This window comes from Sciurus carolinensis, unplaced genomic scaffold (genome assembly GCF_902686445.1).
Source record: "Sciurus carolinensis unplaced genomic scaffold, mSciCar1.2, whole genome shotgun sequence".
Classification (NCBI taxonomy): domain Eukaryota; kingdom Metazoa; phylum Chordata; class Mammalia; order Rodentia; family Sciuridae; genus Sciurus; species Sciurus carolinensis.
This window is the reverse complement of record NW_025920190.1, coordinates 59,379-82,497: the sequence shown is the minus strand read 5'-3', so window position 1 is coordinate 82,497 and position 23,119 is coordinate 59,379. Positions and strand designations below refer to the sequence as shown.

Genomic DNA, 23,119 nt, shown 5'->3' with positions numbered 1-23,119 from the left:
CCGGGCTCTGGACGCAGTCCTGTGCCGGGGCGCCCACAGCCCTCACCTGCTGCTCTGGCCCAGGGGACTGCAGCACTGCCCCACCCGTCCCCTCTTCGCGCCTGGGCCAGGCGCGGCGCTCAGCTCCGACCTCTGCAGTGGTCTCGAGAGCGGGAGGCCACGCCCACCCCGCGCGGCCCCGCCCACCGCCCCGCGTCCCTCCGGGTGCTAGGCAACCGCCGGTCGGCAGGGCCGCCCGACTGACCACTGACTTTAGGTAGCTAGCGGCGCGGCATCATGGACCTGGTCATCACGCAGGAGCTGGCCCGCGCTGAGAGCCACCAAGGTGGGCTCGCCCCGGCCTCCAGGAAACCCGGGACCCCAGCCCTGAGAGGGGAGGACCCCGCCCCGGGAGGCCCCGACCCCGACCTTGCACCTGGAAAGTCCGGGAAAAGGCCCCCAGGAGGGGAAGACCCCCGACCCTGATCCCGGCCCAAGAGACCCCCGGACAGGCGCCCTGGAAGATGAAGGGCGTTGAGGGCTGCGTTGGGGCCGGAGTCCAGGGCTTCCTCCCTGTCCCAAGTAGTGGCTGCCCTTTCTCATCCCTGTCCCTGACTGCAGAGTCCAGGGCTTCCTCCCTGTCCCAAGTAGTGGCTGCCCTTTCTCATCCCTGTCCCTGACTGCGGAGTCCAGGGTTTCCTCCCTGTCCCAAGTAGTGGCTGCCTTTCTCATCCCTGTCCCTGACTGCGAAGCTGGGGAGGCTTCTGGGCAGCCTGTCCAGGGTTCCAGGGAACATGTCACCGCGTGTCACAGGGACAGGCTAGGGGACCACAGGCGGGCCTGGCCCGGGCTGTGCCTCTCCAGACCTCACCTTCCTCCGCTGACACTCTGCCCTGCAGACCAGGCGGCCCTGAAGCGAGCCTATGAGCTCATCAAGTCCGCCAACATGGGGAAGTCGGAGTTCGACCCGTTGGAGAGCTTCAGCCCCGACCTGTTCGTGCTGTGTGCAGAGCAGGCCCTCAAGGTGACTGGCTCCAGGGACCTGCGCCCCACCCCCAGCAGCGCAGGGGGTGGGGAGGGCTCTGGGCTCACAAGACGCAGAGGCTGGTGGGCGGTCCTGGGGGCGGAACCTCGCTGGGCCCGCCCTGATTGCCGGGTCTGCAGTCAAGGCTTTGCCACCCAAAGAGCGTCCTCTTGCAGATGGGGCAGCCAGAGGTGAGCGAGGACTGCATCCAGATGTACTTCAAGGTGAAGGGACCAGTCACCCAGTTTCTGGGCCGAGCGCACCTGTGCAGAGCCCAGCTGTGTGCCCCCAAGTCATCAGACAACCTGGTGAGAAGGCTGGTGCTGGGCAGGCTAGACCCTGCTGCGGGGCTTGAGCAGAGAGTGCGGGGCTTGAGCAGAATGGTGAAGTCCCCAAATTCGTTTTCACAGTGACATGCGATGCCCAGGGTTTTCTCAGGTCTCTGGTCATGTGTGTGACCCTTTGACCCCTGCGTGGTAGTGTTGTGGTCTTTCGCCTTCTGCCCCTGCAGCTGTCCCTGAGCTGGGCAAGGGGAGCTTGGGGAGGGCAGAGACCCAGCCAATGTGGCTTCCCGTCTTGCCAGGCCATTATGGGGAGAGGGTGTTCACAGAAGTGACCTGAACAGTGACCGGTTAGATTGAACTGAGCGTGCTTTACTTCATTTCAGGAGGAATTTGAAAATTGCGTAACTCAGTACATGAAGGCTATAAACTTTGCAAAAGGAGAGCCCAGGTAGGCAAGCTTCAACCCTGTTTCCAGTGGATGGTATGAAGACTACGGCCAGAGCTCCCTGCCTGACATGGCTTATTTGAACCGTGGGGTTTCCTCAGCACTCCTTGGGTGTCAGTGGATCCACGGTGGTGGGCACATCTTAGCAGGTGCAGCTGCTCTGTTCCTAGAAACCCCCACAGACCGCGCGATGTTCTGTAGTTTCCGTGATCCACACGGGTCCGGTCAGAGTATGATCTCTGTGGCCTCCCTCTGACAGGTGCCCTTGGCTGCTGAGGTCACCCTCTGTGTCCTCCCAGTGGGCTGACCATCTGTGTCCCTGGACACTTGAGTCCCCAGTTCCTACTCTGTCAGTGCTTTCTCATCACTAGTAAGGGTGGTTTTGAAACCTGAGCTTGCACACACTGGAATACTCACAGTAAGCGCGTCAGGGCCAAGCGGATTCCTGGGCATCTTCCAGGTCAGGCAGGAGGGCAGCACTTCCAGGAAGCCTTCCAAGCCCCTCCCTCCTTGCTCACTGGTATATTTCCTTGGGGTTGTTCAATTTGTGGAATGACTCAAAGAAAGGAGCCCTGTGCAAACTCACAAGCCATGGCTGGGGTTCACTGTGGGCCGAACCACGGCTCCCTCACAGCGGGGCTGCCAGCCTGCCCCAGGGATGGCTCTGCATCCTGGTGCTCCTGATGGACCACTGCCATCAGCTGGAGGCAGGGAGGCCTCTTCTCCCAGAAGAGCCCAGGGGAACCGTAGCCCCTCGTGTGCGCCCTGCTGCTCAGACTCCCTCTCCCGGCCACAGGTACTACTTCCTGGTGTACAACGCCTCTGTGCTGTACTGGCACATGGTGAGGCCATTCCTCAAGCCTGGATGCCACCAGTACGTGATCCCCAGCCTCTCCCAAATCGTCAGCGTGTTAAACCAGACGGAGGAAGAGGACAAGGAGTGGCGGGCAGAGCTGATGCTGTGAGTCAGGTGCCCAGGCCACCCCCCCCCTCCTGCTGTGACTGCCTCCCAGCCTGTGGGAACCCTGCTTTCCCTTCCACGGTCAGGACTGGGTCGGTGTCTCGTTAGGGTAGAAATCTGTGGGTGAGTTGCTGGGGGTGTTTCCGCAGAAAACAGAGAGGCGCGTGAGACTCAAAGTCGAGGCAATGTGGTCATGGATTCCAAGCCCTATTGTGGTGGATTCTTAGTGTGGGGGGGCCTTTGCACAAATACCTGAGCCAGAAGAGCCTGTGCATCCCACCAGGCAGGAGGGGCAGCACGGTGGGGACAGACAGGCACACGTCCTGGTCTGAGGAGCCATAGGGGCAGACGGTCAGCAAAGCCTGACCAGCACGCCAGCTGGACAGAAACAGGGTTTATCTGGGGTGACTGGGCAGTTGTGGCCTCAAGGGTCCCACCTGTGCTGATTGTGGAGATCCCCACTCAAGTCCAAGTCCAGTGCCTGTGGGTTAGCGGCTCCCACTTGGGGCCATTGGCGGAAACTTGAAAACAGTAAATACAGACAAGATCTTTCTTTTTATAATGTCATTTTAAAAAGGCCTAGGCAATTAAAATGCCAGGAGCTCCCAGCTCCCTTGTGAGGGTGACTGCTCTCTCTCCTGTGGCTCTTCCTGGTGAGCCTCAGCCGGGAGAGGGAGCTTGTGAGGGGCACAGCTGCGGGTGGCTGAGCCAGTCCCCAGGCACCTGCAGAAGCAACTTCCGGAGTTCAGTGCCCACACCTTCTGTGACCCAGGGAGCTTCTTGAGTGTTACCTGCAAGCTGGGAAAAAGGAGGAGGCGGCCAAGTTCTGCTCCACGGCAGCACCCTTCATAAAAGCCCGGGTGCCCCAGAAGTATCAGCAGATGTACTCGGTCATGGTAAGTTGACATAGTTAAACACAGGCCTCAGCAGTGATCTCCCTGAAATTCATCCTTCAGAGAACTGCCTAAAAGCCAGGAACGAGGCCATTAATTAGGGCATGGGAACCTAGGTGCACACCTGAGCCAAGCGAAGATGTGAGAAGCCGCCTTTCATCTGAGAGCAGACGTCCAGGCCCAGTATCCTTTTAAAACAAAACAGGATCTTTGCCTTCATTATTTCTCTTTAAATATTCCTTTGGTAACATCATAGAACTTTTTTAAGTTAACCAAAATTTTTTTTTTTTTTTTTTGTGGTGCTGGGGATCGAACCCAGGGCCTTGTGCATGCAAGGCATGCACTCTACTGACTGAGCTATCTCCCCAGCCCCAAAAATTTGTAAAGGTGCAAGTAATTACTTCAGGATTATGTCCCCACTGCAGTAATTTTTATATTATTCATTGGCTATTAATTTTCAGGTATAAGGATCACCTTAAGTTATACATGAAAAGCTATAAAACTTTTATGAGAAAATACATCTTAATTGATTTTACAGGAAGAATAAAATAGTAATATCTATGCACACCTCTGAATCGCTGCCTAATTACCTGCTTGGGTCCAAGCTAATATTCTGTCCCATCTTACGACAGGTTCGTCATGAATTAATGGACGAGCTTCAGTTAAAGATGGAAAGGAAACATTCCATTAGCCTGTCAGTGTCTTTCCACATTAACTCCCTCAAGGCGTGAGTAGTCCTGGGGCAGCAAAGGTGGGTTTCCCAGGGCTGCGCTCAGAAGCCGGCCCCTCTGGCGGGGAGCCCTGTGTCACGGGAGCTGGAGGAGGCGGAGCCCAGGGACGCCTGCGGAGGACAGTGGGGCCCAGGGTGTGCCCGGGAGTGCAGGGCAGAGGAGAGCGGCTCCCAAGGGAGGCTGGCCCCGTTCCGGGGAGGAGGAAGGGCCCTGGTTTCCATGCCGATGGTCTTCAGTGCAGTACTGCTCTGCTATGGCCGCCTGGGCAGGTTTTCTGGGGTGTTTTTTTCAGTGTCGTAGGAGAAATGACTCGCACAAGGTAGGAAAGATGGGGAGCGAGGACCTTTCTGGGGTGGTGGGGAGAGAGCAGGCGGGACATGTTGGGCCTGTGTCACGGGAACAGGTTCACAGACTTAACGTCTCCTTAGAATAACTTTAGCACAGCTGTGAGGATGTTCTTTCCTCTCGGATTTAACTCTAGAAAGCTGGATAAAAATGACTTACCAGAAGACGCCTGTTCGATTCTGAAGAGGGCCTACAGACAGTTAGGTCTGTACAACCTCCAGCGCTTTCCCGCAGTCAGAGAAGAAAAGTGAGTGCTGTGTTTCCAGTGCGTGGTCTCTGTGGTCTCCGTACAAGGTAGCAAGTACTGGAAAACGTGGAAAGATACCGAGCAAGCAGGCAGGAGCGCCTGCCAGCACAGCAGCGAGACGTGGTGCGTCTCCCCCTGGTCTTTCTTGAGGTTTGTGTTGTGCGCTTGGGATGTGTGACTTCACGTCCCACTCGGCAACATCAGAGTGACGCGGGGGGAGAACACGCGATCCACACACGCAGGGCACATCTTTCCTGAGCCCACCAGGGCTTTCTGGAACCTTCTGAGACGTGTCCAGGGACAACTCCCAGGAGAGGTGCTGAGCCTGGGCAGCCCTGGGGCTCTGGAAACTTCTCCCCACCAGGGGCAGGTGGCAGGGTCTGGCCTACCACCCCTGCAGTGGTTGGTGGCCTCCTGATTAGCTCTTTGAGCGTAAGGCAAGTGGGGTCCTGTTAACATGGGGCTGACAGTCCCAGCTGCCTGGTTCAATCTGCACGGGTCTCATCACCAGCACGCCTGGCTCTTCAGCCTGCCGGGGCCTTTGAGCCTCCTCCTTTGAGATCGTCCTGGGAGATCCCCCCTAACGTAGGGAGTGTCCTGGCCTTTGCTTGGAGCAATCCTCTGGGTGTTTTTGCAGTTTGCCACGTGAAGGTGTCGCTACGGTGTGTGGGCCTGTGTTCCCCAGGAGGGGGCGCCCAAGGCTCGGCCCACCCTGCAACTGTGTCTAGGTGGAGGAAGTTCTCTGAGGCGCGCTGAGTGAGGGTGGGACTGCGTCCATGACTGCTCCCCATAGGAAGAGGAACGTCCAGACGGCTCCGGCACATGGCCCTGGGGAACAGAGCCCGGGTCGTACTAGTGGTTGGTGGCTGTGTGACAAATGACCACCACTGCGACTTAAAAGAAGGCGCATTTGCCCTCTGGCTGTGCCCATGGGGCAGGAGTCCCGCTCAGCCAAGAGCAGGACGCTGGACACCTCGGGTCTTGGGGCCAGACAGAGGAGCAGGACACCCAGCCCACTGGTGCTAGCAGCTCTTAGTGCCCACGGACACGGGGCTGCAAGCCATTGCGTGGGAGGCAGCAAGGGAGAGTCAGCTAGAGCGCGGGGTCAGTGCTGTAGTCAGCGTGTTCCACGCTGCGACTAGAGGACCTGACCAGAACAATTTTAAGGAGAAAACATTTATTTGAGGGCTTGTGGTTTCAGAGGTCTTAGTCCACTGAAGGCTGTCTCCATTCCTGGACTTGAGGTGAGGCTGAACATCATGGCAGGAGAGGGTGGCAGAGGGAAGCAGCTCACAGTGATCAGGAAGCAGCTGGAAACTCCACTCTCCAGATAGAAAGTACATACCCAAAGCCGTGCCCCAATGCCCACCTCCTTCAGCCCACCCCACCTGGCCCCAGTTACCACTCAGTAATCCCTTCAGGGGAGTAATTCACTGGCTGGGCTGAGACTCTCACAACCCAGTCCTTTCTCCTCTGAACCTTTCTGCACTCTCTCACATGTGAGCTTTTGGGGACACCCCACCTCCAAACCAGAACTCAGTGTGCTGTACAGCCCAGCAAAGACATCAGGGTCATCAGGAGGGTGCGCTGGAGAGTCCTGTACAGCCCAGCAAAGACATCAGGGTCATCAGGAGGGTGCACTGGAGGCAGGACCAAGTCCTGCAGGCCCTGCTGCAGGAGGTGGGCAGAGCAGAGGGATGAAGTGCCCTCTGCAGGCCATTCGTACTGGGCCAGGTCTGCAGTGGCTCCTCAGGAGGAACCTGTGCACACGGACACAGGGACCCCTGTGGAGTGCATCCCAGGAAGGACGTCCACGGGGCCTTGGATGGTGTGGGCTGCCCCTTCCTGAGGGTCTCTCATGGTGCCCCCAGGAGGTTCTGGGGGTGGGGTCTGAGGCGCTGGGTGCTTTGTGCCATGCTGTCCGCCCCTTCCCCTACTCTGAAGTTGTTGGTCTTAAACATTTGTAGGCTTGCTTTCCCTTTGTTAATTTCCCGTTCATTTTGGGATGTTTTAAAAGTGGGGTACGAAGAGCCTGTGTCTGACTCCAGGAGCTTTTGGCGTTAAGGCGTGAACCCTCCACTTCCACGTCATCACCAATTGCCCCAGCTTCCTGCTCCCTCTTTTAATAATGTCTTTATGTACAAAAGCGTTGTACGTAAGATGAGAATGATTCAGGCTATTATTCCTGCCAGTCCTGGGTCAGACGCTGTTGGGGCCTTGGTGCTGGTGTTCCCAGCTGCTTCCCGGAGGCCCAGGACTGGTGCTCAGAGGGACTCGAAGGTGGCCTTGCTGTGGCCAGCCCTCCTCCTGTGCACCGGTGCCAGTGAGGAAGGGTCTCCTCCCCAGCATGGTCCTGGCCTGCTGCGTGTGGACTGCAGTGTAGCCAGACTGTGCCAGCTGTGGCCAGGGCAGGCTCCCTGGGGTCAGCCTGTGACCTGTGTCCTACTGCCGTCCTTGGGGGAGCTGTGCTGGGACTCACTCTCACCACCAGCACAGCCCTCGGGGTGTCGGTCCTTCCCTGCAGCTCAGGGAGCCACAAAGGCCTCTGGACACCCGGGGGACCTGCTGGGGCCTCCCCCTGGGCTTGCGTGCCTGCAGTTCTGGGCAGGGGGAATCCACTCTGTTCGTTCAGAACCAGTATGGCTATTGAAAACCAGTGGTTGACCCTTCACGGTTTTTCTGCCTGTGTGGCAGGAGCTCGAGGGGACGTAGGCTGGGGGTCAGGAGGCCAGGCCTTTGGAGGCCCTGTGCCTCAGCAGGGGAGAACGGGCTGTGCCTCCAGCAGTGCAGGCTGGAGAAGAAGCTGGTAACACGCCTTCCCAGGCCGAGTGTTATATTTACAGGTCATCCTGCAGTGTCCCCAGAAGGTAGAAGAGGGAGGACTTGTTCCCAGGGTCCCTGCTGGGGTGCTGCTGGCGTCCGTGGGCAGCCCACAGTGCCAGACGCAACACAGAGCAGCAGGTCCAGACGGTCGGCACGAGGCCCCTCTGCTCCCCTTCCTGACGGAAGCCTTGAACAAGGGCCAGCCTCCTCCAGAGCTGTGTGCTGTCCGTACTTTCCACAGATCCGGCAGCAGCCTGGGCTTACCAGGAAGACTGGGAGGGTGACCGCGGGCGCCCCTGGTGTCCTTGACCCTGGGAGGGAGGGCTCTGCTCCAGCAGCCCGGGCGTCCTCCTGGCAGCCCCCCCTCCACGCCTGCCCCTGGCCTGCCGTGCGGAGGTGACCGCACCTGAGGTGAGGCTGAGTGGGGAGCGTGTGACAGCAGGTGGCCTTGCTGCAGGGCTGCGCCTGACTGAAGACCTGGTAGAGGCTGCACTCGGCCGCTCCCCGTGGAGAGCAGCCCGGCCGCGGCAGGCTGGCCAGCCTCTGCAGGACTCACCGTCAGCTGTTTGTGTCTGTTGTTTTGTTCCTTATCTTGCTTGGACCCTGGCTCTGCGGGGACAGGGCTGGCCATCTACCTGACCATGGGCATACCCAGCCCCGTTTAACTGGTGCCCGTCTGTTTCTTTCCAGAATGCTTTTGCTTTTCGAATTAGCTCATTTCTCTCTGACCTTGAAATGCGAGGAGATCACCTCTGACTGCCTCTCGGACCTGAAGAAAATGGACAGCAAAGTGAGTGCAGTGGCTTCGAGGGGTCGCCGACGGGGTTGCTGCGCGGGGGGCCCAGGGTCCTACAGCCCTCACACTCTGACATGCCACGCACAACGCATCTCCATTCTGTCCCTGCCAGGGACCATCACAGAGGGTCATGGGAACATTTGTTCCCAACCCTTTTTCTGCGTTTAGAATTTTCCCAAGTAAGTTCACTGATGTAGATTCCAGAGAATTCTCACCACCGAGGTCCTTGGATACGTGTGACAACATTGCCCCCCAGGGGAAGTCTCAGAGTGTGCTCCCCACGTGGTGTCTGCCTCCAGCTGTGTGGGAGGCCTGTCTGCAGAGTGGGCGCATGTCCAGCCGCCCGAGAGTTCCTCCACGCAGGATGGACAAGGGAGAGGACAGCCCTGCAGGGGGGCTTCCTGCCGTCCTCCTGAGCTCAGGCTGCAGCCTGGTCCTGAGTTACCTTGAGTGAGACCCCCTTGGCCTCAGGAGTTTACCTGCAGCAGATGAAGGAAACACCCCCTTTAGCAAAGGGGAAGTTGGCCGTTCTCCTGGCTGCAGTGATCTGGAAATGGCTTTTGAAAAGGGGATAAGGCTTCCTGTGGACCTGACCGCTGGGTCCACCCGGGCAGGACCAGCCTGGAGGAGGGCCGTGAGCAGCTCAGCCTGGGATGCGCTGCTCTTGAAGTGCTTTGCCGAGTTCTCTTGTGGGCTCCATGCCTGTCTTCTGGATTTCCGTGCTGCAGGGGCCCAGACTCAGCATTGCCATCCACGCTGGGCACCCGAGCTCCACCCGCACCGACGAGGAGCCCTCCTGTGTCCTCAGAGCCTCTCAGAACTGGACCCCAGGCTTTGAGCACAGAGAGGTGAGATGCAGGGACAGCGTCTCTGGGGTCAGTTGCTGCAGAAGCCCAGGTGGCGACAGGGCAGCTCGCAGGTCCTGTGCCCGCAGGCGTGCTGCCCGGCCCTGGCTTCTCTCCCGGATCCCTGCTCCACCGCCCCAGCCAGGCTGTGCTGTGTCTGCAGAAGGACTGAAGGGTGGGAGCCGTTCCCATTCTCACCAGCCAGGAACCGAAGCTCGAGATCCTGAGGCTCAGAGGCATCTGTCTCAGCAGCGAAGGAGTTATCCCAGGCTGCTCACCGCGCTGGCCCTGCCTAGCAAAACTGGAACATGAAAATGAAGGAACAAACCTTTTCCTCATTAATGTGATTGAATACCAAGGACAAATCTCAAAGTCACAGGAATACAAAAGTCTACAGCACCCAATAAAGTAAAATTGACAATGTCTGGCATCCCGTAAAAGTTGCCAGGCACCCAAAAAGGAAAAGGAGGAGAAACACCAATCAAAAAAACTCAACCAAGAAACTTCACAGATTGGTTGACCCAGACGCTGAAACAGTTATAATTGTATTCCGGATGCTCAAGAAGATAAAAACTTTAAACTTTTAAGTTAAATAGGACCAAGGAAGATAATTCAAACTCCCAAACACAATCTCTAGAGCTGAAAAACTACTCTGTCTCAAATGAAGCTACACTGGATAGAGTTGAAACAGTTAGACATTTTAGAATAAAAGATGAGCAAACCTGAAGATTCTGCAAGGGACACTCCAGAGGGAAACTCAGGAAGGAGAGAGGTGGAGAAGAAAGTGTGGGTCATGTGCAGCTTCCTGCAGAGTGGTAAATATGCTGCAGATCCCTGAAGGGCAGCAACAAGGGCAGCAGGAGTGGACGGGCTAATGGGCAAAACTGCTGAATCTGATAATCTTCAAAAGGTAAGCGAAAGACATCATGTGTTGAGGAGCTCACGTCGACGGCAGCAGATTTTGTGCTGCAAGCAATGAAACTGGAAGTCAGACATCGCCTCTAAACTGGAAGTCAGAGATCGTCTCTACAGACAAAGAGAGGGTATTCACCCTGAAACCTGCACCCAGAAGAAAGGCACTCACCCTGAAACCTGCACCCAGAGGAAAGGCACTCACCCTGAAACCTGCACCCAGAGGAAAGGCACTCACCCTGAAACCTGCACCCAGAGGAAAGGCACTCACCCTGAAACCTGCACCCAGGGAACCTGCACCCAGGGAAAGGCACTCACCCTGAAACCTGCACCCAGAGGAAAGGCACTCACCCTGAAAACCTGCACCCAGAGGAAAGACATTCACCCCTGAAACCCTGCACCCAGGGAAAGGCACTCACCCTGAAACCTGCACCCAGGGAAAGAAACTCACCCTGAAACCTGCACCCAGGGAAAGGCATTCACCCTGAAACCTGCACCCAGGGAAAAGAACTCACCCTGAAACCTGCACCCAGAGGAAAGGCATTCACCCTGAAACCTGCACCCAGAGGAAAGGCACTCACCCTGAAACCTGCACCCAGAGGAAAGGCACTCACCCTGAAACCTGCACCCAGAGGAAAGGCACTCACCCTGAAAACCTGCACCCCAGAGGCACTCACCCTGAAACCTGCACCCAGGGAAAGGCACTCACCCTGAAACCTGCACCCAGAGGAAAGGCACTCACCCTGAAACCTGCACCCAGAGGAAAGACATTCACCCTGAAACCTGCACCAGGGAAAGGCACTCACCCTGAAACCTGCACCCAGAGGAAAGGCACTCACCCTGAACCTGCACCCAGAGGAAAGGCACTCACCCTGAAACCTGCACCCAGGGAAAGGCACTCACCCTGAAACCTGCACCCAGGGAAAGGCACTCACCCTGAAACCTGCACCCAGGGAAAATGTCTTCAACCAAAAGCAGAGATTCTTAAGATTTATTAAAATAACAGAAGCGGAAAGAGTTTGTCTGCCTCTTACAGAGACTAAAGGAAGTTCTTCAGTCGGCAAGAAGATGGTACCTGAAGGCTAGATGGGTCTATGCCGGACAAGGACAGGCGGGAGGGGAGCGGGCCGTCTGAGCAGGACAGCGTGGCTGTCCCATGGGGGTCTAGACCTGCCTGTGGCAGCCAGGCAGGGGGGGACTGTGCCGGCCAGAGTACCAGTGCTGCACACCCGGGGCCGACTCTGCAGAGCCCTGTGTGCACACACTTCCTGAGGCAGCCACCAGAAAGAGGCACAGCTGGGGACCCAGCAGTCGGGTGGAATGGAACCACAAAGGGCACTCGGTGGATTTCCCCAAGACAGAGAGAACGCAGAGTCAAGGAAAGGAGGGACAAGAAGGAATGCGTCCCCGGAAGCATTCCTTGTGAGTCATGTTAAGTGCGAATGGCCATATGCCCAGTTACAAGGCCAGTACTACCACCTGGGGAGAGCAGGTCCCGCCCATGCTGCTGCAGGAAGCCCACGTCCAGTGTGGGAGGCAGGCAGGCTCTGACCAGCACACGACACCTGTGGACGCTGGATGTCACCGTAAGTGGTGAGAAACTGCTGACCACAGAGAGAAAGGGGGACAGGAGACAGTCCTCCATGCTTACACACCCGTCACACCTGCAGCGTGAACGCAGGGGACTGACAGGCCTGTGGGGACAGACAGGCTTTGGTGCCACAATCCTGGCTGGGCTGGCCGAGTCCTCTTGGCAGTACACGCGCAGGCGAGTGCAGGTCAGGACTTTGCCTTTGGGAGCGTGCTCAGGTCCCGGTGCCTTGGCTGTCTGGTGGTCTCCTCTGCGGGCCTCCAGCGGGCACGCTGGTGGTGGTGTGAGAGGTCTCGAGGTTGGTGCACGAGGGGGCCTTCCCCAGGTTCCCTCAGGTGGCGCCGTTTCTTACAGGACCCTGGGAAGCTGATCGAGATCGAGTGTCTGGAGTGTGAACTCGAAGCCTCCAGACTTGAGAATAAAGTTAGAGTCTACCTCCGGACAGCTGTCGAGGTAAAGCCCGGGCCGGAGTCTCGGTGCCCGCGCTCCGACCTTCAGCCCCCGGGGAGAGCCGGGTTTGGGCCAGTGTGGAGGGCACCCGTGCTCACTGCCCTGGCTCTGCACCGGCACCCAGGTCAGGGGCTGCCCAGCTGTGCCTCACCTCCTCCCCGGGAGTGGGGAGGGCCCAGCCTCGCTGTCCAGTGTTGCGCCTGGATGTGCTGAGCTTCCAAAGCTGGTCTTCCTCCCTACACCAAGGTCTGGGACACACCAACCCTGGCAGGGTCCCCCGTGGCCCCAGGGCCCCCTTGTCCTCCCATGCAAGTTGGGGACTGGGACGTGACCTCCTAGACTCTGAGCTCATGTGGCCTACCTAGAGCTGCCACGTCCCCACGCGGGCTTGCCAGGCCACAGCTGTCCTGGAGGGGCAGAGCCCAGGGTGGGTCTTCAGAGAATGCGCTGCAGGGTCAGCAGAGGGCCCTGGGCACACCTCGCTGCCAGGCAGGCCTGGTTCCTTACCCTCTGCCTGTGCATCTGCCTGGCACAGTTGAGCTCCTTGAGGCACAAGGTCAACATTGGTCGACTGCCACATGCTGGGGACTGGCGTGTGGGCCAGCTGTGAGTGCCCACAGGTCACGGTGACTCAGGCGAGGCTGCACGTGTGGCCTGTGGCCTGCACAGCTGTGCCCCACACCCACCTAGGGGACCTCAGGGTGCAGCTTCCATTTGTGAGGCTCTGACTGGCTTTCTGCAGCCAGGACGGGGTCATGAGGCCACAGAGTGGACTCTGCCCTCAGCTCAGAGCAGGTGAGGGCATGGCCTCCGGGGACTGGAAGGCACAGGCTGGGGGACCTGGCCCAGCGGGGTCTGCGGAAGGCTCAGAGCTTCTGCTTACACCTGATCCCGCACCCCCGACCCCCTGGACCTCAGCCCTCCCACGCCGGCCCTCCCAGGTCGTGCCAGGATGGGCCTGGCAAGGGCCCCAGGCTCATGACCTTCACAGAATCACTCGCTGTCCCCCAGGCCCAGCTGAGCATTGTCAACAGGCTGGACGTGGTGCTGCAGCGTGCTGTCCGCCTGGGTGACCCCCGGGCCATCCATGTGGTGTGCACCACTCAGTGGAATGCCTGCCTGCCCCTGCTGCAGCGCAGCCTGCGGCACCACCTGCGGAAGCCACTGACCGCTGTGGCAGAGATCCTGGAGAAGGTGGACAGGTGGGCTGGGCTGGTCCTGGGACGTGGCCCCTGGTGGGTGGGGGTGGAGGCTCCTGCCTGGGCCTCATGGGGGGAGCTGTCTCTGGAGTGGGGCCAGGAGGAGCGCCTCCTTCCTGAGGCCTAGTGTCCATGGTATGAGTAGTGGACACTCTCCCCGTCCACCTTGTGTGAGTCAGCTTTTCTGTGGCTGTGACCAAAAGACCTGATGAGAGCATGGTTTCAGAGGTTCAGTCCACTGAAGGCCACTGCGCAGCTCTGGGCCGGAGCGGGGCAGATGGTCACGGTGGAAGAGTGGAGGAGGAAGGCCGCTCAGGAGAGCCAGGGAGCAGAGGGCGCTCTCACCAGGGCAGGCCAGGACCCGCCCCTGCATCCAGAGCCACCTGCAGAGTCACCAGCCAGGCCATCCACTTGGGTGGGTCCATCCACTGACCAGGTCAAGGCTCTCACTGCCCAGTCAGGTCACCTCTGAGCTTCCTTGCACTGTGTCACCCATGAGCTTTGGGGCCATCGCCTGCCTAGATTACAACACAGCTCCTGAGGACACTGTGGGGACCCGTGGAGGGACGCAGGTGGGGATCGGTCACTTGTGGGAAGGGGACTCGGACGCATCTCCTGGCAGCTGTGGCGATGGCAGGCACGTCCTGCTGCCCACACAGCCTGGGCGCGTCCGGGAGCGCCTCCTCCTCAAGCCGGGGCGTAGTCCCTCCTCAGAAGGCTGGCCATCGCTGGGTGTGCACTGCCTCTGCAGTGGACACTTTCACGCCCCTCAGGTCAGTGGGGAGTGTCTTTCACACGCTTGTGGACACTCGCTGGTCCCCTCATGACCAGCTGCACAAAACTCCTGTCTGCCAGGTTTATCGCCAGGGGATGAGCTGGAGGTGGTCTTAACCATCCCTGTCCAGAGATCGCGCCGCTCACAGTGCTCGCCTTCTGTGTTTGCTGGAGCCCACGGACAACGCCCCGGGCCCTGCCGCTTGTGTCCTGGGGAGGCCCTGTGCACTGCCGCCCAGCTGGAAGCCCAGGGGGAGGCTTCCCACCCTCGCCAGCATGCCTCTCAGACGGCAGATGGCTGAGTCTTGCTCTTCCGTCCGAACGTTGCTCTCCTTATTTCAGTTCTTTCTGGGGCTCTCTCGGAGCCTCAGGGGTGTGGATGGAGCCTGCCACAGCTCTGGGAGCCGAGGGCCTTCCTCTCCTCCTGCAGGGCCTGGCCGCCCTCGGGCTCGCTGGGCTCGCTGTCCCAGCTCCACTGCTGTCTGCTCTTCTGACCAGGTGATTTCCATGGCTGTCTCAGCCCCACGGGCTCCTTTCCCACCTCCCAGATCTGCTGCCTTGCCCCAGGAGCTGTCTTCGCTTGGTTCAGTTTCAGACTCAGCGCGTCCATGTTTTCAGTTCCGTTTCTCTTGTGAGATTCTTGACCGGTTCACATGCGTCCTGCTGCCCTCGAGTCTGGGTGTCTCCCGTGGTACCTGCTTTGCAGGGTGCGTTGCCGCCTGCGCCCTGCGTCGGGTTGCGTGCTTGTGTCCCGTGCAGGTTGGGGGCTTTCCGAGTCTGTAGGGAGCTCGGTGACATGGAGAGCTGTCACGCGTTGCTCTCTTTCTGGAAGAAGTGTGGGACTCTTGGCTGGCAGTTCGATTGTCATGGGGTCGTTTGGCATTTTGCCTGGGAGCGTCTCTGGAGGTCGCGGCGTCCCCAGGCCCATCCTGGTGGGGGTCGTCTGCACACACCTCCTCGAGGTTGGAGTCAGTTTTTGTTGGGGCAGGAGCATGGGAGGGCCTGGCCGCTCACCCGGCCTGCTGACTCGGCCTCCTCAGCTCCGGACCCTGCGGGTCCTTCTGCTCGGCCACCACCCTGCGGGGAGCTGGGCTGTCCTCCACACTTCCTGAGTTTTGCTCCCCTGGGTCGTGATCCTGTGCTGCCTGTTGTCTGTAAGCGCAAAAGGACGGGAAGCAGATCTCAGTGGATTCAGAAAGCCTCCATTCCTTCATGGACTCGGGCGCCGTTGCGACTCATTTTCCTGATGGGAAAGAGGCGGTCAGTTACAGAGGGCATTTTGGTTTTACAGGTACAGCAGTGATGTAACCAGGAAGCTGTGCACGTGCAGCTTTGCCGTCAGGGGCTAGTTGAACAGGGTGAACTTTCCTTTAGGAGGGTGGTTGTGAAAAGGCTCTGTTGTCTGGGGAGATAGGAGTTCAGATCCCAGGGATGCATCCTCGTGTCTTGCCCCTTGGTAGTTGCTGTGCTTCCATTTAGGACTGATGTGCCATGGGGGAAAGTCATGGTTTAGGGCGCTCCCAGGGCTGCTGGGACGTTGATCCTTGGCCACTTTCCCCTCCTCCTCCCAAGCCGCACTTCTGTCCATTTTTCTTCGGGGGCTATGTTGCAGGGGTATTATTTTCCATAACCCTTCAGCATCTGTCCCTAGAAACCACTGCCTCCTGTTCAACGTCTGTCCCTAGAAACCACTGCCTCCTGTGTTTGTGCCACTCGTGGGTGCTGTGGTGGCAGGTGGGCCCTCAGGGGTCACTTCGCCAGCTGGGAGCAGAAGTCCTGAAAACTACTGATCTGCAGGCCTTTCTGCTGCCTGCCCCACCGTGGAGGGTGTGGGCTCTCCACTGCCAAGTCTGCAACTGTGGTTCCTACATTTGTCCCCAGGGTGCCCCCTCTGCAGGACGCCTGGCCACCTTACCAGCCTCCTGAGCTGCCAGCTCTAGAGGAGTCCCCTGGGCAAGTGCTGCTCAGGGCCCCACCTCCTCACCCTCAGCACTGGCCACAGGGGAGGTGCTCGGCTCCCACTGTGCCTGCACCTGCAGGCAGCACCTGAGGACCCTGGTTCCCTGGCTGAAGCACAGCTTCGTCCTGACTGGGACAGGGTCCCTCCAGCCCTTCCCTTGGGGACATCATGGCGCCCTGGCTTCCGTGGGCTGCAGGGCCCCAGCCAACACCACGGGCTGTCTGCTGCTCTGCAGAGCCCCACAGCGTTCCTGTCTCTGAGGGGCCGTGTAGCAGGGCAGCTGTACTTCTGTCCTCAGGGAGAGCCCCAGGGGCCTCGCTCAGCAGTCTATTGAGTGTGTCAAGGCTGCACCTTGGGGCCATGGCTGAGGTGGCCCTCCCTGTGCTGTTGGTGGCAAGGCCTTTGCTCAGACCGAATGCCCGGCCCCACCTGGACCAGCTGCAGCACAGGACTTGGCAGGTGACTGGAGAGTGTCTAGAAGAACCTGCGCAAAGACCACGGACTGGGGCTGGGCCGGGGCTCAGTGGGAGTGCTCACCGAGCATGTGTGAGGCCCTGGGATCGCTTCTCACCACCGCATCTAAATAAATGAGTAAACAATAAAGGTCTGTCGACGTCTAAAAAATGTTAAAGACAGAACGACCGTGGACTGCAGGTTGGGGCCAGGACGGGCAGGGCTGACGTCCAGCACGTGGCGACGGCACGTGCCTCCACAGGAGGGGTCCCGGGTTTGTGCGCCACCTGTGCTTCCTCACAGCAGCCCCCGCAGGTGGCCCCGCTGCCCCTGCTGCTCCCCCAGGAGCCTGGGCCTGGCGGCTCTTGCCAGCTGGCTTGGAGGTCCCCCGTCTGCAGTGCTCACCCCTCTGCCCTTCCTGAGCCCTCGGGGTGAGGCTGAGTATGACTGGAAGGAGGCTGAGGAGCCAGGGTCCTGGGCGGTCATGCTGTTCCCTGCCCTGCGCTGAGCGTGGAACAAGCCTTGCATGCCTGCAGGGCAGCCCGCTGACACCCCTGACCATGGCCACCTCCTCCCCAGCCTCATGACTCTGCTCCGCTGCCAAGTGCACATGGAGATGGCAAATATCGAGGAGGATGAGGACCGGATGGAGCCTGCCATGGAGCACCTGCAGAAGGCCATGCAGCTGGATACCCTGGGCCTCTACCAGGACAGTCTCAAGATGGCCTTCTCTCGGCTGCACCTGTGCACCATGCTGTACCAGTCTCCTGAGCGCCCCGAGGACAGGGCCATCATGATCATCGAGCAGGTGCATGCATGGCCACCTGAGGGCTCCCAGGGGACCCAGGGCCAGGCAGACCCAGCGTGAACCCAGGCTGAGGTGCGGGGCGCCGGGAGGGAGCTGCCCAGGGCTCACCTGATGGCGGAGGGCCCTGGACAACCTGCTCGCCCTACCTGATCCTCTCCTTTGCAGGCACAGAGAGCCATCCCGAAGGACAGCGTGAGGAAGAGGCGGGCCCTGCTGGTGAACGCAGGCCTGGCCCTCGCCCCTGACACCTTCCAGATCGTACTGGACAGCGAGAACGAGGCCAAAGGTGAGCGCCTCTCTCCAGGCCGGGCCGGGGCAAGGAGAGGGCCCCAGAAGCCTGCACCCTGAACCTGCTGCTCCCCACTGCCCGTGACTGGCTGCCCAGTTCTCTCCATGCACGGAGGGGACTCCTCTGCTCTTCCCACCACAGCGAGGGCCACAGCCAGGGACTTCCAGGACAGATTGGCCTTCTCACCCTCTGGAGGCCAGGGTCCCAGAGGAGCTGTGTCGGGCTGGCCCTCTCCCTGGCTTGTGGGTGGTCTTCCTCTGCTGTCCCGACTGCCCCTCAGGCCTCTTCCTATGGGGCACGGTCAGGTGGAAGGGGCCCACCCAAGGCAGTGTTCCAGGATCCTGAGTTCCCAGTCGGGACACGGCCTCTGGTCCAACACCAGGATCGAGTGTGGGTCCTGGGCTGCCCCTCCACATTAGTGACCTTGCAGGTCAACCTGGGCTGACCCCACTCGCCTCAGCCCTGGACTTTGTCCCCAAGGAGGTCCAACCAGTGTATCTGATGGGGCACACAGTGAGCGGGCCTGGAGGGTCCTGGACGCCCTGTACCCCAGCTCCCCTGGAGCCAGCAGGCAGCCTAGCCTGGCTGGGCGGCCATGCTGTGCTCTGGAGGCTGACACCAGTCACATGGGGACTGGAGCTGGGAGTAGTGGTCTGAGTGGGGCCGGGAAAGTCCATGTGGTAGTTGGAGACGAGGGAGGGCGGGGTGGGTCAGCCTGGAGGGGTGCTGCTGCCCGCCGCTCTCCTCAGCCTCGTGGTTTCATGTCGCCCCAGGAGACTGAGGAGAGCGGCAGGTCTGTTGGTCTGTACGCATCCTACTGCCTTCCTGGCTCCCTGCACTTAGCACGACCTGCCGGAGGCCTGCCCGAGGGGCCCAGGCAGAGCCGGCTTCTGTAGGGCTTCTGCGTCGTCTGAGAAGGCAGGAGGCCAGCCCAGGGGAAGCACATCCCTGAGGACCCTGTCTCCTGCCCGGAGAGGCCAGTGCCCTCTGGGTCCCCAAAGCAGCTGCCCTGGGCAGCCCAGCCCTGGGCATGAAGCTGAGTTCTGGGTGTCCTTCCTTTATTTCTTGGGAAAGGAGCAGGGGCTCAGAACTTCCTACTTAGAACCAATAAAGCTGCTGGGTTTGGGGGACCATGGGTCTGCTGAGGGGCCAGGGTTGAGATCTGGGGCAGAGCCTGGTGCTTCTGATTGGAAGACTGACTGGTTGGCACAGTCACAAAGTGGGTGGCAAGCAGGGGACTGGCGGATTCCCTCTGCTACTCCATGCACGGCACGGTCAGCCCGACTGGCCTCTGTCAGAGCACAGCAACCTGCACTGGCTATGCCCAGACTCAGCCCCAGGGGCCCCGTGCTGCAGGGCAGGCACCACACCGTGCTGTTGTCACCAGTGTCCCCACTGAATGCAGGTGGCCATTCCTGTCACCCCCTCCCTCAGCACGTGATGTCAACCCCCACGTTTTGTTCTCTGCCTCAGTTTCCACTGGGAAAACCAGAGGTAGATTCACGTACCTCTTCGCAAAGGCCCGACATCACATGCTTAGTGTGGACAAGGCTGCCGGGCATCTGCGGCGTCTGGGAAATGAGAATGACCAGGAGAGGTGAGCAAGGAGCTAAAAGCAGAGCCCAGTAAGGAGGGCCTGTTGGGGCGGAAGACATGCTCCGGGAGGAGGTGCACCTGGGAGGAGGTGCTCCTGGGAGGAGGTGTACATTGGAGGAGGTGCACCTGGGAGGAGGTGGTTCTGGAAGGAGGTGCACCTGGGAGGAGGTGGTCCTGGGAGAAGGTGCACCTGGGAGGAGGTGGTTCTGGAAGGAGGTGCACCTGGGAGGAGGTGGTTCTGGGAGAAGGTGCACCTGGGAGGAGGTGGTCCTGGAAGGTTGTGCACCTGGGAGGAGGTGGTCCTGGGAGAAGGTGCACCTGGGAGGAGGTGGTTCTGGAAGGAGGTGCACCTGGGAGGAGGTGGTTCTGGGAGAAGGTGCACCTGGGAGGAGGTGGTCCTGGGAGAAGGTGCACCTGGGAGGAGGTGGTCCTGGAAGGTTGTGCACCTGGGAGGAGGTGCTCCTGGGAGAAGGTGCACCTGGGAGGAGGTGGTCCTGGAAGGAGGTGCACCTGGGAGGAGGTGCTCCTGGAAGGTTGTGCACCTGGGAGGAGGTGGTCCTGGAAGGTTGTGCACCTGGGAGGAGGTGCTCCTGGGAGGTTGTGCACCTGGGAGGAGGTGGTCCTGGAAGGTTGTGCACCTGGGAGGAGGTGCTCCTGGGAGGAGGTGGTCCTGGAAGGTTGTGCACCTGGGAGGAGGTGCTCCTGGGAGGAGGTGCACCTGGGAGGAGCTGCACCTGGGAGGAGCTGCACCTGGGAGGAGGTGGTCCTGGAAGGTTGTGCACCTGGGAGGAGGTGGTTCTGGGAGGATGCACACCTGGGAGGAGGTCGACCTGGGAGGAGGTGCACCTGGGAGGAGGTGGTCCTGGAAGGTTGTGCACCTGGGAGGAGGTGGTCCTGGAAGGTTGTGCACCTGGGAGGAGGTGCTCCTAGGAGGGCATGCACCTGGGAGGAGCTGCACCTGGGAGGAGCTGCACCTGGGAGGAGCTGCACCTGGAAGGTTGTGCACCTGGGAGGAGGTGCTCCTGGGAGGAGGTGTACCTTGGAGGAGGTGCACCTGGGAGGGCATGCACCTGGGAGGAGCTGCACCTGGGAGGGCATGCACCTGGAAGGATGTGCTCCTGGGACGACCTCCAGCTCTGCACATTGCAGGCGGGGTATGGGCAAGGCCTGGCCTTGTTGGTGAAAGGAACAGGCCATGACCCTTGTGTGTGTGGCCAGCAAGAGGCTCCCCTCTCCTCAGGGGACACATGGTGCAGCCATCAGGATTGTGTGACCAGACCATGGCATCAACCCAGGGAGGGCTGCCCCATGCTGGAATGGGGACCTGGGACCTGCACCTGACTCAGGGACAGCCCAGCCCTGACCCCTGGCCCTGACCACTGTCCACCTGTCCCCAGAGCGGTCCAGCTGCAGCAGTCCCAAAGCCCTGGAGCGTGGCTGTTCCTCAAGAGCAGTCCCCTGTGTCCTCTAACCTCGCCAGCTATGCCTGAACTGCATTTCCTCTGCTTGTGTCTTGGAGAGTAGAATCCAGATTTGGGCGGAGCTGGCCAAGGTCGCCAGGAAGCAGGGAGTGTGGGACGTGTGCCGGACAGCAAGCCGCTTCTGCCTGCTGTACGACAGCATGAAGGCCAAGAAGCCGTCGAGGCAGAAGCGAGGTGTGTACACTGGGTGCCCTGAACAGGGAGCCAGAGGCGAGGCCTGTCCCACCAGGGCCCCGGGTTGGGGGCTGCCTCCTGAAGAGGCCGTAGTACTGGGGCTGGTCAGTGTGCAGGTCCAGAGGAGTCCTCAAGTGGAGTGCAGCCTGCCCTCCTTGCCCTGGGTCCTGTGTGCACAGAAGCAGTGATGCTTGCCTCGGTACCCAACGTGTCCAGACGTTTTTCTTGTGATTATTCCCCGTACGGTGCAGAGGGACAGCCATTTTCTTCTTGCCCACCTTGTATGAGGTGCTCAGGTCAATCTAGGTGACCTAACATGCACAGGAGGAGGTGTGCAGGGCGTGGGCACAGACCATGCTGTTTACACGGGGATCCGGTGTCCTCAACCATGTCCCCATGGACACTGAGACAGGTCACGTGACAGCTCACAGTAGTTGTAATGGTAACAAAGTCACCAGTGACTGTCACCAACACCTCCTGTCGCTAGACATGGGTCTGACACACCCTCACCTTGAACCCCCACCCCTGCCTAGGGTGCCTGGGGGAGCTGAGGAGAGCCCCAGGCACAGGGCGCGGGGTCCTGAGCTGTTCCTCGCCCTCTGTCTGCTCCCAGGAAAGAAGAAGCGAAACACGGAAGGCTCTGTGCAGGACACCTGGGGCCCGCTGGAAGTGACGCTGCCGCATCGGTGGCCCCACGACCTGCTGCGGAAGCTCGCGGAGGTGGGGTTCATCAGTGCAGAGGTGCGTGCCCGGCTCCTGTGTGTCTGTGGGCTGCTGCAAGTGTGGGCGTCGGCTCGGGCATCTTGTTCACGCACTGCAGATCTTTATTGTAGGCCCGCATGGGCCCCCCAAACTGTGGGTCAGGGAGGGTCGATCGCCCCAGTCCTTGGAAGCTTTTCTAGGAGAAAGACGCAGATCAAAACGCATCTTGCTGTGTGTTGCTGCAAATTCCTGGTGAGAAGGGACTTCTGAATGGTGAGTCCAAAGGCACGTGGACACAGCAGGTTATGTCTTTCCGTTTGGGGCTTGTGTTTGGAGAGTACTTTGGAAGAATTTGAAGGAGGTGTCATCTCTGGCCTTGATCTGACCCCCTGCACGTGTGGGCGCTGAGATGCAGTGCCCGCCTGCTGGTCAGCAGGTAGATGCAGCCAGCTGGACCCAGGCCCACCTGTGGCCGGCATGCGCTCCTAGCCTGCGCCTGTGCCTGGGCGGGCAGCGAGGTCAGCATTCTCCAAGTTGGGGTCCCACAGTGTCAGGAGGCCCTCGCTGATCTGTTCAGTGAGTCTCTGGGTCCACAGCAAGGTTGCTGCTGCGCCCCCTGTGGGCACAGGCAGCTGTGACGGGGGGTTTACCCACCCAGGGCCAGCCCCACCTCTCCTGAAAGCCCCCTTTGCCCCGTGGGCTCAGCAGTCTGAGGAGATTGGTCAGCAGGAAGAAGCATCTGCTCTGCAGAGGGGCAGGGGTGCGGCCGTGCCCACACTAGCTCTTCTCTCCCCAGGTGTGTCTTTGCAGAGAGGTGACAGGCCTCCGGGCAGCTGGGGGTGGGCTTAGCCAGGAGTCTCCTCCTGCTTTTGGTTTTCAGAACCTGAGCTTAAAGGAGAGGTGCCTGGCTGTCCGTTCCCCAGGGCTGGGCCCGGCCTGCCTGTGATCCCTCCACCACACTCTCACAGGCCACCATCCACTTGCTGCGCATGGAAGGTGTGGAGCTGAATGACCAGGCTGTCCCCCCTGAGGACCTGAGCCAGCACCCAGCTGGATACGTGCCTGAGCCCCCAGAAACGAACCCAGAGTGGATCACATACAGGTGGGCAGCCACGCTGGCCCGGGTGCCGGCTGAGAGACCCTCGGCTCCCTTGGGGCTGTAGTGGGGACGTCCTCCCGAAAGACAAAGCATTCCCACTATCACACAAGAAGTCAGAGCATCAACAGGAGCCAGCACTGAGGAGGGCGCGCGCCGTCGGTGGGGTGGCCTGGCAGGAAGCGAGGCAGGAGAGCGCACGGCTGTGCCCCTGGCGCCTCTGCCTGGGCCCACCCCCAACTCTAGGGAGCCTCCTCACCG

At 60.0% G+C, this 23,119-nt stretch overlaps 1 protein-coding gene across 8 annotated transcripts in view; it reads left to right on the top strand.

The window, feature by feature from the left end:
• Window positions 1–223: 223 nt before the first annotated feature.
• Cfap46 (cilia and flagella associated protein 46) overlaps window positions 224–23,119 on the top strand; it is an 82,262-nt gene continuing 59,366 nt past the window's right edge. For 7 of the 8 annotated variants that reach the window (XR_007106828.1, XM_047537873.1, XM_047537875.1 and 4 more), the window contains exons 1-17: window positions 224–325; window positions 879–1,003; window positions 1,180–1,311; window positions 1,671–1,735; window positions 2,529–2,693; window positions 3,466–3,589; window positions 4,219–4,313; window positions 4,799–4,909; window positions 8,423–8,522; window positions 12,231–12,329; window positions 13,338–13,528; window positions 17,292–17,520; window positions 17,686–17,806; window positions 19,283–19,406; window positions 20,930–21,060; window positions 21,674–21,801; window positions 22,731–22,864. Coding sequence is in view for 7 of the 8 variants with exons in the window: in XM_047537873.1 (XP_047393829.1) it covers window positions 277–325; window positions 879–1,003; window positions 1,180–1,311; window positions 1,671–1,735; window positions 2,529–2,693; window positions 3,466–3,589; window positions 4,219–4,313; window positions 4,799–4,909; window positions 8,423–8,522; window positions 12,231–12,329; window positions 13,338–13,528; window positions 17,292–17,520; window positions 17,686–17,806; window positions 19,283–19,406; window positions 20,930–21,060; window positions 21,674–21,801; window positions 22,731–22,864 (2,123 nt within the window). In the remaining variant the exon portion in view is untranslated. The other variant, XM_047537879.1, reaches the window with a different exon arrangement.